Genomic DNA, 17,288 nt, shown 5'->3' with positions numbered 1-17,288 from the left:
TACTTACTTCTAATAAAATGTGATGGGATTGATGATATGTGACTTCTGAGACTAAGTCCTACAAGGCATTGTGGCTTTGTTCTCTCTCTAGGATCACCTGCTCTGGGAGAAGCCAGTTCCCATATCATGAGGATGCTCAAGCAGCCCTACAGAGAGAGCAACAAGGTGAGGTACTGAGGCCTCTTGCCAACAGCAGTGTTAGTGAGCCATCTTGGAATCAGATACTCCAGCCCCAGTCAGGCCTTCAGATAACTGTACTCCTGGCTGACATCCTGCATGCAACCTCATGAGAGACCCTGAGCCAGACCACCTAGCTAAGCCACTTCTGAATTCCTGATCCACAGAAACTGTGACATTAATATTTGTTATTTTGAGCCAGTAAGTTTTGAGGTAATATGTTATGCAGCAATAGATAACTAATACAGCGGCTATGTAAATGGCTTAAGTGATTAATATTGAGAGCCAGAACTAAGACCAACAATGGAAATCAAGAAAATTCACGGATTCCAGCTTCTTTTTTGTCTGGATGGGCATAATGCGTAAAGGAGAGGGATAAGTTCAGCACAAATCCTCCAGTTTCCTGTTTTAATGGAAAGGTGCTAACTGGGATGAACTTGGGTCAAAAGGCAGTTGAAGTGGATTGGGTGGGTAGGGGGGATGTGTGGAATAGGAGTAGGACAACTAGAGACAAATTAACTTTTGAACATTTATAATTTAAGATACCTCTGAGAGCTCTTGATATGGTAGAGAAGTCTGTTGAACAGCTAAAGCTTTAGGATATATTTATTAACTAGGGGTAAGATTTGAAAGTTATTCATGTATAGTTGTTAATTAAAACCAAAGAGGCAGATACTCTCTTAAAGAGAAATTGAAAGAGCAAAAATTACGCTGAGTGATTTTTCCCTTAAGACATCATTCTATTAGTACAGTTTATTTCTCTCCCCCCAAAAACAAAGTCTGGATAATTGATATACCATAATATTCATATTATATTATAGAACAGTACATTATAGTATATCTGAATGAAAATCAACACATTCATTTGGTCAATTCAAACTCCAAATTTTAAGCCTTTAATTAGCAGTAATTTCATTATATTTTTATATAATGGAAAACTTTCAACCCCTGAAGGTTGAGATTATGTCTGTCCTAATGCTTAATTAGCACAGTGGTTTGCACCTAGTATCCAATAACTGTTTACTGAAATGACAACTGAAAGTAAAAACTTAATAGCCTTAACATGTCAATCATTTCTGGAATAGTGACTGTAAAACAAATTAATTAAAATTTCAAAAAAAATTAGGGAGAAAAATCATTAAGTAGAGACATACCGATCTGTTTGTAAAACATGGATAAGATGTTCCATAGCTTGAATACCCACTTCCAAGCGATATTTCTGCACAAAAGAAAAATGTTATTTAAGTAACTAATATCCAACTTAATAAACCTAATAACTGATAAAGTGTTACAGACCTTAGATAATGATTTGAGAGCACGCACAGCATTTCTTCGATCATCCAGTAAAGTAGATGAAGCTACTCTATCACAAAGCTTTTGAATCTGTCAGGGAAAAATGAAATAGCATTAATAGAATAAAAAGAACAAAAAGGAAACATGAAATTTCCCCCCAAATTTATACATTTGGAAAAAAATCAATAAATGGGATGTCATGGAAATAGTCTTTTCACAAATCAAAATAACTAGGTAGTAGTATAATCTTGTTACAGAGATCAAACAGATTTTTCACAGAGACTTGAAAAATGGAAGTGGTGTAAGAGAAGTCAAATAAAGTAAGTCATATAAATTGAGGAATTAGGAGAAATTAGTAGAACCAGAGCTTTCTAAACATATCTATTACAGCTGTTTGAACCAAGAGGGTTGCATAATCCATTAGGGTTACGGTATATGATGGGAAGTTAACAAAAAAAAATTAAAATAACGATTGTTTCCATCATAACTTCACCCTAACGTTTCCACTATATATTTGAACGAGAAAAGTCAGAACTGTTTATCAAAAATTTAAAGTGTGCCTCAAAATTTAGAAGGGTGAAATGTTCCAAGCTTTTAATAAATTTGCAGGAATTAAAACTTGAACTGAACTTTAAAATAAACCTTGGAGCATTATTTACAATAGGAAAAAATTGGAAACAACTGTCCATCAAGAGAAGAAAAACTAAATAAATTGTGGTACATTCTTCAGTTAAATACTATGCAGCTACTCAAAAAAATTAACTGTACTGACATGAAAATACTGTGATTTAATAAATAGTGGGGAAAAAAGAGCAAATGGTAAAACTATATGTAAATTGTGAGTCCACTGTAGTAAAAGTACCAAACTGTATGTGTATGTAAAATTGCATTAAAAAAGAATTTGGAAACTAAAAACTATAAAACCTTCTAGAAGAAAGCACTAGAGAAAATCCTCGTGACTTTAAAGTAGGCAAAGTTTTCTCAGACACATACTAAGAGTATAATTGATAAAAGAAAAACATGGTAGTTTGGACTTCATCACTCCTGTTCTTCAAGAGACAGTGTTAAGAGAATGAAAAGACAAGCCACAGAATAGATGAAAATACTTGGAAAACATCTGATAAAGAACGGTTTTTAAAACCACTATACTCAGGTGCTTTACAGCTCTAACAGTTTGTTACTATTTTATTATTATTTATTCCTTAATGACAGTTCTTAGTAAGATTCTATAAATATGAGTTTGGCATAGCACAAACTTTTGCATCCTATGTATTGAAATTAATGGCTTAAATACATATAGTGTTTTCCAAATTATGTTCTATAGACTTCCAGTGTCCCAGAAGATATCAACAGACTTCCTATGATCACAGAACCAGTAGGAAACACAAGGTTATACAAAATTAAATATGTTGGGCTTCCCTGGTGGCGCAGTGGTTAAGAATCCACCTGCCAATGCAGGGGACGAAGGTTCGAGCCCTGGTCCGGGAAGATCCCACATGCCGCAGAGCAGCTAAGCCCGTGTGCCACAACTACTGAAGCCCGCGCACCTAGAGCCCATGCTCCGCCACAAGAGAAGCCACTGCAATGAGAAGCCCGCGCACTGCAGCGAAGAGTAGCCCCCGCAAGCCAGCACGCACTGACGAAGACCCATCGCAGCCAAAAATAAATAAATAAATTTATTTAAAAAAAAATTAAATATGTTTCTGCACTGCAGGATTTCTAGAAGTCTTTACTATGCTGATTTGAATTTCTTCATACTGCAAATGCAGTATGTCAACCCAGCTTAGCTTTACGTTTTGATTTAATTCATTCTACCTACTCACATTTTGAAATTATTCCTACCTTAAATTGTATTTACTTCATAGTAATTATATTGACTTTCCAAAATGAAAATAATAAAGTTTTCGCTTTATTAAATAACTGGTTGATAGTTTTTCTACTACAATTTTTTTTTTACCATGAAAAAAACTACATAAATATCTCCTGAGAAGAGATAAATCTCAGAACTCCCAGCTTAAAAGAATTTCTCAAGCCAAAAAGAGTTTTCCTGAGTATGAGTATAATTTCTTCTACTTGGGTCTTGTACATCATTTGTTTTTAATTTTTTAATTTTATTTTTTTATACAGCAGGTTCTTATTACTCATCAATTTTATACACATCAGTGTATACATGTCAATCCCAATCGCCCAATTCAGCACACCACCATCACCATCACCATCCCCCCCCCGCGGCTTTCCCCCCCTTGGTATCCATACGTTTGTTCTCCACACCTGTGTCTCAACATCTGCCCTGCAAACCGGTTCATCTGTACCATTTTTCTAGGTTCCACATACATGCGTTAATAGACGATATTTGTTTTTCTCTTTCTGACTTACTTCACTCTGTATGACAGTCTCTAGATCCATCCACGTCTCAACAAATGACCCAATTTCGTTCCTTTTTATGGCTGAGTAATATTCCACTGTATATATGCACCACAACTTCTTTATCCATTCATCTGTGAACGGGCATTTAGGTTGCTTCCATGACCTGGCTATTGTAAATAGTGCTACAGTGAACATTGGGGTGCATGTGTCTTTTTGAATTATGGTTCTCTGAGTATATGCCCAGTAGTGGGATTGCTGGATCACATGGTAATTTTATTTTTAGTTTTTTAAGGAACCACCATACTGTTCTCCATAGTGGCTGTATCAATTTACATTCCCACCAACAGTGCAAGAGGGTTCCCTTTCCTCCACACCCTCTTCAGCATTTGTTGTTTACAGATTTTCTGATGATGCCCATTCTAACTGGTGTGAGGTGATACGTCATTGTAGTTTTGATTTGCATTTCTCTAGTAATTAGTGATGTTGAGCAACTTTTCATGTGCTTCTTGGCCATCGGTATGTCTTCTTTGGAGAAGGTCTATTTAGGTCTTCTGCCCATTTTTGGATACGGTTGTTTGTTTCTTTAATATTGAGGTGCATGAGCTGTTTATATATTTTGGAGATTAATCCTTTGTCCGTTGATTCGTTTGCAAATATTTTCTCCCATTCTGAGGGTTGTCTTTTTGTCTTGTTTACGGTTTCCTTTGCTGTGCAAAAGCTTTGAAGTTTCATTAGGTCTCATTTGTTTATTTTTGTTTTTATTTCCATTACGCTAGGAGGTGGATCAAAAAAGATCTTGCTGTGATTTATGTCAAAGACTGTTCTTCCTATGTTTTCCTCTAAGAGTTTTATAGTGTCCAGTCTTACACTTAGGTCCCGAATCCATTTTGAGTTTATTTTTGTGTATGGTGTTAGGGAGTGTTCTAATTTCATTCTTTTAAATGTAGCTGTCCAGTTTTCCCAGAACCACTTATTGAAGAGGCTGTCTTTTCTCCATTGTATATCCTTGCCTCCTTTGTCATAGATTAGTTGACCATAGGTGCATGCGTTTATCTCTGGGCTTCCTATCCTGTTCCATTTATCTATATTTCTGTTTTTGTGCCAGTACCATATTGTCGATTACTGTAGCTTTGTAGTATAGTCTGAAGTCAGGGAGTCTGATTCCTCCAGCTCCGTTTTTTTCCCTCAAGACTGCTTTGGCAATTCGGAGTCTTTTGTGTCTCCATACAAATCTTAAGATTTTTTGTTCTAGTTCCCTAAAAAATGCCATTGGTAATTTGATAGGGATTGCATTGAATCTGTAGATTGCTTTGGGTAGTATAGTCATTTTCACAATATTGATTCTTCCAATCCAAGAATATGGTATATCTCTTGATCTGTTGGTATCATCTTTAATTTCTTTCATCAGTGTCTTACAGTTTTCTGCATACAGGTCTTTTGTCTCCCTAGGTAGGTTTATTCCTAGGTATTTTATTCTTTTTGTTGCAGTGGTAAATGGGAGTGTTTCCTAATGTCTCTTTCAGATTTTTCATCATTAGTGTATAGGAATGCAAGAAATTTCTGTGCACTAATTTTGTATCCTGCAAATTTACCAAATTCACTGATTAGCTCTAGTAGTTTTCTGGTGGCATTTTTAGGATTCTCTATGTATAGTATCATGTCATCTGCAAACAGTGACAGTTTTACTTTTTTCCCAGTTTGTATTCCTTTTATTTCTTTTTCTTCTCTGATTGCCGTGGCTAAGACTTCAAACTAAGTTGAATAATAGTGGTGAGAGGGGACATCCTTGTCTTGATCCTGATGTTAGAGGAAATGCTTTCCGATTTTCACCAGTGAGGGTTTCCCTGGTGGCACAGTGGTTGAGAGTCCGCCTGCTGATGCAGGGGACACGGGTTCGTGCCCCGGTACAGGAAGATCCCAGATGCCGCAGAGCAGCTGGGCCCGTGAGCCATGGCCGCTGAGCGTGCGCGTCCTGAGCCTGTGCTCTGCAACGGGAGAGGCCACAACAGTGAGAGGCCTGCGTACCGCAAAAAAAAAAAAAAAAAAAAAAAAATTTCACCACTGAGAATGATGTTTGCTGTGTGTCTGCCGTATATGGCCTTTATTATGTTGAGGTGTGTTCCCTCTGTGCCCACTTTCTGTAGAGTTTTTATGAAAAATTGGTTTTGAATTTTGTTGAAAGCTTTCTCTGCATCTATTGAGATGATCATATGGTTTTTATTCTTCAATCTATTAATATGGTGTATCACATTGATTGATTTGCGCATACTGAAGAATCTTTGCATCCCCGGGATAAATCCCACTTGATCATGGTGTATGATCCTTTTAACCTGTTGTTGGATTCTGTTTGCTAGTATTTTGTTGAGGATTTTTGCATCTATATTCACCAGTGATATTGGTACCTAATTTTCTTTTTTTGTAGTATCTTTGCCTGGTTTTGGTATCAGGGTGGTGGTGGCCTCATAGAATGAGTTTGGGAGTGTTCCTTCATCTCCAATCTTTTGGAAGAGTTTGAGAAGGATGGGTGTTAGCTCTTCTCTACATGTTTGATAGAATTCACCTCTGAAGCCATCTGGTCCTGGACTTTTGTTTCTTGGAAGATTTTTAATCACAGTTTCAACTTCATTACTTGTGATTGTTCTGTTCATATTTTCTGTTTCTTCCTGGTTCAGTCTTGGAAGGTTATACCATTCTAAGAATTTGTCCATTTCTTCCAGGTTGTGCATTTTATTGGCATAGAGTGGCTTGTAGTAGTCTCTTAGGATGCTTTGTATTTCTGCGGTCTGTTGTAACTTCTCCTTTTTCAATTCTAATTTTCTTGATTTGAGTCCTCTCTTTTTCTTGATGAGTCTGGCTAATGGTTTATCAATTTTGTTTATCTTCTCAAAGAACCAGCTTTTAGTTTTATTGATCTTTGCTATTGTGTTCTTTGTTTCTATTTCATTTATTTCTGCTCTGATCTTGATGATTTCTTTCCTTCTGGTAACTTTGGGTTTTCTTTGCTCTTCTTTCTCTAGTTCCTTTAGGTGTAAGGTTAGATGGTTTATTTGAGATTTTTCTTGTTTCTTAAGGTAGGCTTGTATAGCTATAAACTTCCCTCTTAGAACTGCTTTTGCTGAATCCCATTGGTTTTGGATTGTCATGTTTTCATTGTCATTTGTCTCTAGGTATTTTTTCATTTCCTCTTTGATTTCTTCAGTGATCTCTTGGTTATTTAGTAACATATTGTTTAGCCTCCATGTGTTTGTGTTATTTACATTTTTTTTCCCTGTAATTCATTTCTAATTTCATAGCGTTGTGGTCAGAAAAGATGCCTGATATGATTTCAGTTTTCTTAAATTTACTGAGGCTTGATTTTTGACCCAAGATGTGATCTATCCTGAAGAATGTTCCGTGCGCCCTTGAGAAGAAAGTGTAATCTGCTGTTTTTGGATGGAATGTCCTATAAATATTCATTAAATCTATCTCGTCTATTGTGTCATTCAAAGCTTCTGTTTCCTTATTTGTTTTCATTTTGGATGATCTGTCCATTAGTGTAAGTGAGGTGTTAAAGTCCCCACTATTACAGTGTTACTGTTGATTTCCTCTTTTAGAGCTGTTAGCAGTTGCCTTAGGTGTTGACGTGCTCCTATGTTGGGTGCATATATATTTATAATTGTTATATCTTCTTGGATTGTTCCCTTGATCAGTATGTAGCGTCCTTCCTTGTCTCTTGTAACATTCTTTATTTTAAAGTCTATTTTATCTGATATTAGTATTGCTACTCCAGCTTTCTTTTGATTTCCATTGGCATGGAATATCTTTTTCCATCCCCTCACTTTCAGTCTGTATGTGTCCCTAGGTCTGAAGTGGGTCTCTTGTAGACAGCACATAGATGGGTCTTGTTTTTGTATCCATTCAGCCAGTCTTTGTCTTTTGTTTGGAACAATTAACCCTCTCTCGTTTAAGGTAATCATCGATATATATGTTCCTATGACCATTTTCTTAATTGTTTTGTGTTCGGTTTTGTAGGACCTTTTCTTCTCTTGTGTTTCCCACTTAGAGAAGTTCCTTTAGCATTTGTTGTAGAGCTGGTTTGGTGGTGCTGAATTACCTTAGCTTTTGCTTGTCTGTAAAGATTTTGATTTCTCCATCAAATCTGAATGAGATCCTTGCCGGGTAGAGTAATCTTGGTTGTAGGTGCTTCCCTTTCATCACTTTAAGAATATCATGCTGGGCTTCCCTGGTGGCGCAGTGGTTGAGAGTCCACCTGCCGATGCAGGGGACACAGGTTCGTACCCTGGTCCGGGAAGATCCCGCATGCCGCGGAGCAGCTGGGCCCGTGAGCCATGGCCGCTCAGCCTGCGCGTCCAGAGCCTGTGCTCTGCAACGGGAGAGGCCACAACAGTGAGAGGCCCGCAGACAACAACAACAACAACAAAAGAATATCATGCCACTCCCTTTTGCCTTGTAGAGTTTTTGCTGAGAAATCAGCTGTTAACTTTATGGGAGTTCCCTTGTATGTTGTCATTTTTGCCTTGCTGCTTTCAATAATTTTTCTTTGTCTTTAATTTTTGCCAATTTGATTACTATGTGTCTCGGTGTGTTTCTCCCTGGGTTTATCCTGTATGGGACTCTCTGCGTTTCTTGGACTTGGGTGACTATTTCCTTTCCCATGTTAGGGAAGTTTTCACATATAATCTCTTCAAATATTTTCTCAGGTCCTTTCTCTCTCTTTTCTCCTTCTGGGGCCCCTATAATGTGAATGTTGTTGTGTTTAATGTTGTCCCAGAGGTCTCTTAGGCTGTCTCCATTTCTTTTCATTCTTTTTTCTTTATTCTGTCACGCAGCAGTGAATTCCACCATTCTGTCTTCCAGGTCACTTATCCGTTCTTCTGCCTCAGTTATTCTGCTACTGATTCCTTCTAGTGTATTTTTCATTTCAGTTATTGTAATATTCATCTCTGTTTGTTTGTTCTTTAATTCTTCTAGGAGTTCGTTCTTTAATTCTTCTAGGTCTTTGTTAAACATTTCTTGCATCTTCTTGATCTTTGCCTCCATTCTTTTTCCGAGGTCCTGGATCATCTTCACTATCATTATTCTGAATTCTTTTTCTGGAAGGTTGCCTATCTCCACTTCATTTAGTTGTTTTACTGGGATTTTATCTTGTTCCTTCATTTGGTAGATAGCCCTCTGACTTTTCATCTTGTCTATCTTTCTGTGAACGTGGTTTTTGTTCCACAGGCTGCAGGATTGTAGTTTTTCTTGCTTCTCAGGTCTTGTACATCTTTTGATAATTTTTTTTGTTAGGTAGTTTAGAGGTACCTAAAAAATAGGAAGGGATTTCCTGCTTTTTCCTAGCCCTAAACCTCAAGCACTGGTTCTAAATCTGAGATTCCCATCTTGCTTAGAGTAATTCATCCCAGTACCCTGTAATGCTTGAATTTTAGTATCAGCCCCATCTTTGGTTGGTGTACAGACAGACTTGTGTCAGAATACGAACTTCCATGTCTAAAAGCTCTTTAATCATTATCTGTTGAAGGTGGCTATTTAATCTGGGGGAGACACTTAGCTTTAGGAATATTGAAGGGAGATGATCATAATCCTAGAGTTTGGGGGTTTGCTTTGTTTTCACTTTCAATCTTTTATTTTGTGTTCTAACATGCTAACATTTAAGCCTTGTTAATTTTTTTGTGGTGGGGGGGCTGCACTGTGTGGCATTGTGGGATCTCATTTCCTGGTCCAGGGATCAAACCCACGCCCCCTGCATTGGAAGCATGGAGTCTTAACCACTGGACCGCCAGGGAAGTCCCGAGCCTTGTTAATTTTTTTAAAATGCTTTAAGATATACACAAAGATAATAATTTCGGCATCATGAAGATAAATCTTCAATATAAGTTAAAATAGCAATGATGTTATTTTTCATCTATCAGTCTCACAAAAATTAAACTAATACTACCATATATTAATACTATATTATTCCATTTTTATAACTCAGAAAACCAAGCAAAACTAATCTAAGCTATCAGAAGTCAGGATGGTGGTTGTTCATGGGGGTGGGCAGTGAGTGGAAGCACAAAAGGGACTTCTAGGGTGCTGGTAATGTCCTGTTCCTTGATCTGGGTGCTGGATACATAGGTGTGTTCAGGTTATGAGGTTTATGTATATGACACGTGTACTTTTCTATATCTTCAATAAAATGATTTTAAAAACAACTATACAGGATAGAGAAAGACACAGATTAATGAACTGGCTTATATTCCATCAGATGGAAAGTAACCTAAAAACGTGTCAATTTGGCAAAAACTATTACAACTTAAAATGTTCATACCCTTTCCACCAGGCGTTCTTATTTCTAGGAACTTATCCTTTAAAAACATGCCCACAGGGGGCTTCCCTGGTGGTGCAGTGGTTAAGAAGCTGCCTGCCAATGCAGGGGACATGGTTCAAGCCCTGGTCCATGAAGGTCCACATGCCCAGAACAACTAACCCCGTGAGCCACAACTACTGAGCCCATGCACCACAACTACTGAAGCCTGTGCACCTAGAGCCTATGCCCTGCAACGAGAAGCCACTGCAATGAGAAGTCCGCGCACCGCAACGAAGAGTGGCCCCCACTTGCTGCAACTAGAGAAAGTCTGCACGCAGGAACGAAGACCCAACGCAGCCAAAAACAAAGAAAACAAAATGCCCACAAATACACAATGTTATATACTAGAATGTTCTTTGTAGCATTATTTTTAAGAGCTAAAAAATAAATCTAGCTTCCATCACATAAGGATATAATAAATAAGAAGTCTGTAACACTGATGAGGTCCCTTACCAAACCATGCTGGCACCCTGATCTCAGACTTCCAGACTCCAGAACTGTGAGCAATAAATTTATGCTGTTTATTGGGGAAAAAAAGAAAGGGCGGATGGAATCTAAAGGTTCATCCACCAATCAGAAAACAGTTAACTAACATATAGTACACATACACTATGCAATTAATCAAATGAGTAAAGCAGATCCATATGCACTGACATGAAAAGATGTCCAAGATACATTAAGTGAAAAAAGAAAACAGTTAATAGTATATTTAACATGAGCTCATTTTGGTTTAAAACTATACCATTAATAAACTATGTGAATACTATAAAATTCTTAGAGGAAAACATAGGCAGACACTGTCTGACATAAATTGCAGGAAGATCTTTTTTGATCCACCTCCTAGAGCAATGAAAATAAAAATAAACAATGAAAATATGAAAATAAACTAATTAAACTTAAACGCTTCTGCACAGCAAAGGAAACCATAAACAGAATGAAAAGACAATCTACAGAATGGGAGAAAATATTTACAAACAGAGCAACTGACAAGAAATTAATCTTTAAAATATACAAACAGCTCATACAGCTCAATGGCAAACAAAACAAAACAATCCCAAATCACAAAATAGGCAGAAGATCTAAACAGACGTTTCTCCAAAGAAGACATCGAGATGCCCAAAAAGCACATGAAAAGCTGCAATATCACTAATTACTAGAGAAATGCAAATCAAAACTACAATGAGGTATCACCTGACACCAGTCAGAATGGCCATCATCAAAAAATCTACAAACAATAAATGCTGGAGAGAGTGTGGAGAAAAGGGAAACCTCCTACACTGTTGGTGGGAATGTAAATTGGTCCAACCATTATGGAGTACAGTATGGAAGTTCCTTAAAAAACTAAAAATAGGGCTTCCCTGGTGGCGCAGCGGTTGAGAGTCTGCCTGCCGATGCAGAGGACACAGGTTCGTGCCCCGGTCCGGGAAGATCCCACATGCCGCGGGGCGGCTGGGCCTGTGAGCCATGGCCGCTGAGCCTGCGCGTCCGGAGCCTGTGCTCCACAACGGGAGAGGCCACAACAGTGAGAGGCCCACATACAGAAAACAAACAAACAAACAAACAAAAACTAAAAATAGAGCTACCATATGACTCAGCAATCCCACTCCTGGGCATATATCCAGAGAAAACCATAATTTGAAAAGATACATGCACCCCAGTGTTCACTACAGCACTATTTACAATAGCCAAGACATGGAAGCAACCTAAATGTCCATCAACAGAGGAATGGATAAAGAAGATGTGGTATATATATATATATATATAGAGAGAGAGAGAGAGAGGGAGAGAGAAAGAGAGGGAGAGAGAGAGAGAGGGAGAGAGAGAGGAAGATTATTCAGCCATAAAAAAGAATGAAATAATGTCATTTGCAGCAACATGGATGGACCTAGAGATTGTCATACTGAGTGAAGTAAGTCAGACAGAGAAAGACAAATATCATATGATATTGCTTATATGTGCAATTTAAAAAAATGATACAAATGAAATTGTTTACAAAACAGAAATAAAGTTGCAGATGTAGAAAACAAACTTATGGTTACCAGGGGGCGGGAAAGATGGGAGAGGGAAAAATTGGGAGATTGGGATTGACATATACACACTACTATATATAAAATAAATAACAAGGACCTACTGTATAGCACAGGGAACTCTTCTCAAATGCTCTGTAATGACCTATATGGGAAAAGAATCTAAAAAGAGTGGATATATGTATATGTATAACTGATTAACTCTGCTGTACAGCAGAAACTAATGCAACATTTTAAATCAACTATACTCTAATAAAAAATTTAAAAAAGAATTATTAATGTGATTCTACTGCTAGAGTGAAAGTTAGGAACATAGAAATAAATAATTTTTCAAAGGAAAAAAAATACTACGTGAACATGTATAGAAAAAATTAAGACTATGTACCATACTGTCTTTCAGTGGGTTGCTGGAAATGTTCATTTTCTACATTATTTCTGATGTTTGAATTTTGATAATGAACAAGTATTACCTTTATAAGCAGAAAAGAGTAATAATGGAATAAAGTGAACTGGTTTATGTTTTATTGGAATTTCTAGGATATTTTCATGACTGACTGAACTCATCTTTAAAAGATGCTATCTTTACTCTGCTGATCAAAATAATATGAAATCTGCTCTTAACTGATAAAAATAAACTAACATAATAAAAATATCCTCAATGGCTCCCTACTACCTATAAAGTCCATTTTTTTTTAGACTAGAATGCACAGTCATTACTCAGTCAATAAATACACACTGAGCATGTATGTATTTGTTCTTGTGCTAACCAAAATAAGATATGGTCTCTGGCCACAAAGAGCTTAGACAGGAAGACAGTTGTGTAAATAAACTACACTAACAAATTAAAGTTATATAAGTATATGCTTATAAAGCAGGTGCACAAAAGAAAAAGTAGTGAATTCTATCTGAAAGTGAAACTGCTATGTTTCCTTCCCTGCAAAATGCATGTGTTGAAATCCTAACCCCCAGTGTGATGGTATTAGGAGGTAGGGGCCTTTGGAAGGTGATTAGAGAGGGAGGGTGGAGCCCTCATGAATGGGATTAGTGCCCTTATATAAGAGACCCCAAAGAGCTCCTTCATGCCTTCTACCACATGAAGACACTGGAGAAGATGGCAGTATATGAACCAGGAAGCAGGCCCTCACTAGACAAAGAATCTGCCAGCACCTTGATTTTGGACTTCCCAGCCTCCAGAACTAAGAGAAATGTGTTTGTTTCTTAAACCAACAAACCTATTGTATTTTTGTTACAGCAGCCCAGATAAACTAAGACAGATACTGTTTAAGAATGGTATATTGAGGATGACACTCTTGAATCAAGAATTAAAGGATGAGTAGTTCACCAGACAATATAAGGAAGGAATGCCAGGCATAGAAAATGATTTCTTATTTTATAATTGTGTATACATATTTTAATGTAGAAAATAGCATTTTATAGTCCAAATAAGAAAATTGGTCTAATTTGAGTTTATAAATTTTATATATCTATGAACAATTTTTATATTATGCACATACATATATATACTTGTTCTATTAAAATAATATACCAAATGAAATTTCTAAAATATGAAAGCTTTCCTTTTAAATTAATTTTATTTTATTATTATTATTTTTTTGGCCACGCCATGTGGCTTGCGGGATCTTAGATCCCCGACCAGGGATTGAACCTGGGCCCCTGGCAGTGAAAGTGCTGAGTCCTAACCACAGGACCACCAGGGAATTCCCTACAATAATTTTAAATGCTTCTTATTTCTGGGAATGATGATCAATCTAAAATAATGTGGGGGGGAAAAAGGATTATATAAGATTAAACTGTTAGCTAAAAACAGATTTCTAATGACTTCAAATTATATGTTTCTGCTTCAATTAACTCTGATTAATAAGCAAATCACTAGTGTTTTTTAGAAGGTTGCAAAATGGAACTTAAAAATTAATCACTATTTTAAAGTGTAGTATTTACAATTATAGAAATAAAATCCATTCATTCCTGAGTTTGGGTAAATATGTATCAAGACTATTTTTAAGACTATAAACATGCTGAGAGTTCCCTGGTGGCCTAGTGGTTGGGATTCTGGGCTTTCACTGACGTGGTCTGGGTTCAGTCCCTGGTCAGGGAACTGAGATCCTGCAAGCCACGTGATGCGGCCAAAAAAAATACTATAAACATGCTTTTTATCTATTAAACTTGGGTTTTAATGGCAAGTACATATTCTTCCTGATTGGGGATTTTATTATATTATTTATTTATTTTTCTTTTTTTTTTCTTACAGTTTTATTGAGATATAATTGACACACTCGATTGGGGATTTTAATCGGAACTTTCTCTCTAGTGACTTAAGGCAATTACCATACTGCAAACCAATAAGAGTAAAAAATGAATATAAGAACAACTTATTTATCCAGAACCATAATTAAGCTATTTCAGATACTTCCCCGTCTGGGAAGATCCCACATGCCACGGAGCGGCTAGGCCCGTGAGCCATGGCCGTTGAGCCTGCGCGTCCGGAGCCTGTTCTCCGCAACGAGAGAGGCCACAACAGTGAGAGGCACACATACTGCAAAAAAAAAAAAAAAAAGTTTTTGCAGAGTACCTGGCACCTATAAATGCTCAATAAATGTTTAACAAACTTTATTATTACCAAACTTCTATGACTCCTTTGTATTAATTTTCTATCCTATCAGGCTTTTGGCTGTCATTTCCATCATATACGTTTCTAACAGACAGTTCAAATTTTGCAGATTTTAATCTGCTACTGAGTGAGAAATCTGATAATTAGGCTAGACAGTAATATGTCTAAAACCCCAAATTACTCAGGCTTGAAATCAAGATTGAGTATATGGACTTCGCAACTTCTACTTTTGCTATGCGAAAGCCATATTACCTCCTGATAATATTCCATACAGTTGAAGTTTCTGAATAAGTGATCTCTCCATAATAAAGTGCTATGTTGCAACCTTTTACAGACAATGGAAACCAAATGAAAGGAAAATATTACATATGTTCCAAACCTTACAAAGACAGCCATGTTTCAGGCCAAACACAGGTCTATATTTTTCAGTTGACATTTACCAAGAAAAAATTTTGTAGCACAAGTACACTTAATTTTTCTTCAGAAACTGAAGATTTCAAAGACCATTATTCCATTTATTCCTGACTTAAAAAACCAACACAATGCAGTATGATTGTGGTTCATTAACCATTCTTTTAGTTATTAGAACCCTCTGTGCTTTAGCTGGGCACAAAGGTTGTCCACCTACACTACTTTCTGAGCTTTCCTTACACCTGGGCATAGAAAGTGACTACACTCTGGCCAATGAGTTCTTTGTACCTTCCAAGTCATGTCCTTAAAAGGAAGCTATTTGTTCTTCATTCCTCTTTCTTCTTCCCTCAGCCTGGAACTTGAACCTGCAGGTAATAAAGCACCTTCAACAATTCAAACAAGGGCACCATCCTAGCGGATGGCAGAACAAGATAAAGAGCAGCACCTGGGCCTCTGGACCACCCTGAGGAACATAACTAACCTATCCTAGGGATTGCCTTCTAATTGGACTTTTATTGGACAAAGACACAAACTTTTATCTTGGTTAGACCTCTGTTATAGCAGCTGATCCAATACCTAAACTAATAAACTCGTTTTACAGGACAGGAAACTAAGGTTCAGGGATAAAGCAATGCACCCCAAAATACCCTGCCAGTTTGGTGGTACAGTCCAGATTCTAACTGAGCTACAGATGTCTCATTTCAAAGCCCACACACTTTCTACTATCCTACATTGCCTCTTATGCAGAGAAATGGGAGCCTGAGCACCTGTTGCAAACTACAGGGACTGCAAGATTTTTTTTCTTTTTTGTAAATAGGGGAACACTGTAATGTAGTTCCTGTGAATAGCTTCCACTTTCACTACAGACCAGTAAGGACCCTCATAAGCCTTGGACTTAACTGCCCAGCCAGGGTAGTCCCTTGTTCTAAGGGAGTTGGAGCTTTACTCTGGGAAAGCTATAATCAGAAGCTACCAAGTATTTATGAAAAAGTCAGCACTATATATAAGTACTTCAGAAATTAATATACTCACTTTTAAAGAATTAATCTGGCTGAGATAATAAGGAGAAACTGGAGCAGAAAGAGATTACAGAAAAAATATGTCAGCTCATTATAACAGACAAGAAATAAGGTAAAAAAAAAGGGCATTAGGGTGGTGGCAATGGGGAAGGGCTGAAGAGATAGATAAAAGAATATTTGAAAGAAATGAATTTAAGAGGCTTGAGAATAAAGAATAAAATGTCTGAAACAGCTGCTGTTTGGAATTCAACTTCTAGAAATTTGTCCTAAGGCAATATATGCACATGTACAGTCATAATTACAAGAACAACCACTGCAGCACTGTAATAGAAAAAGAAACAAAACAGAAGGACCTTAAATGCCCATTCATGGAGCACTTACACTTTTCATTTTATACACTTCTACAGCTTTTCCTTAAGCATGTATTCAAATGTCTCTTTTGTCTTTTAAAAAAAAGAATCAGAGAATCAAAAAGCATCACTGAATAAGCTAGCTGAAGTTTGATATGAAACCACAATCACTTTTCTATATCTCAGAATATTCTGGTTTTGGTAAAGTCAAAGGAGTAATAGCGTCTGAAGAATTCCATGCCATAATCTTGAAGTTGGTGATTCATTCATTCATTCATTCATTCATTCAACAAATGTTGGAGTGCTGCTGCCCTCATCGGGGCCATGGTCAGTGCAACCAGAGAGCAGTGGTTTGTGACAAGGTAAGTTCAGAAATTGGACTAAGCAGGGGGGTGAGGGATGAGTAAAATACGTGAGGGAGATTAAGAGGTACAAACTTTCAGTTATAAAATAAGTCATACAGATGTAATGTACAGCATAGGGAATATAGTCAATAATATTGCAATAACTTTGCATGGTGACAGATAGTAAGTAGACTTACAGCGGTGATCATTTTGTAATGTACAAAAATACCAAACCACTATGTTGTACACCTGGAACTATTATAATATTATAAGTCAATTATACTTCAATAGAAAAGAAAAAAGAGGACTTCCCTGGTGGAAC

General features: G+C 37.0%; 1 protein-coding gene across 2 annotated transcripts in view; it reads right to left on the bottom strand.

The window, feature by feature from the left end:
• USO1 (USO1 vesicle transport factor) overlaps positions 1-17,288 on the bottom strand; it is a 91,424-nt gene that overhangs the window by 62,406 nt on the left and 11,730 nt on the right. For both annotated transcript variants that reach the window (XM_067736274.1, XM_067736276.1), the window contains exons 2-3: positions 1,474-1,560; positions 1,332-1,396 (exon numbers count right to left, since the gene is read on the bottom strand). In XM_067736274.1, coding sequence (XP_067592375.1) covers positions 1,332-1,396; positions 1,474-1,560 — 152 coding nt within the window. The remainder of the gene's footprint in view (positions 1-1,331; positions 1,397-1,473; positions 1,561-17,288) is intronic.

This window comes from Pseudorca crassidens, chromosome 4, assembly GCF_039906515.1.
Source record: "Pseudorca crassidens isolate mPseCra1 chromosome 4, mPseCra1.hap1, whole genome shotgun sequence".
In the NCBI taxonomy this organism is placed as follows: Eukaryota; Metazoa; Chordata; class Mammalia; order Artiodactyla; family Delphinidae; genus Pseudorca; species Pseudorca crassidens.
Note: the sequence above shows the minus strand (reverse complement) of the source record. Positions and strands in the feature narration are given on the sequence as shown.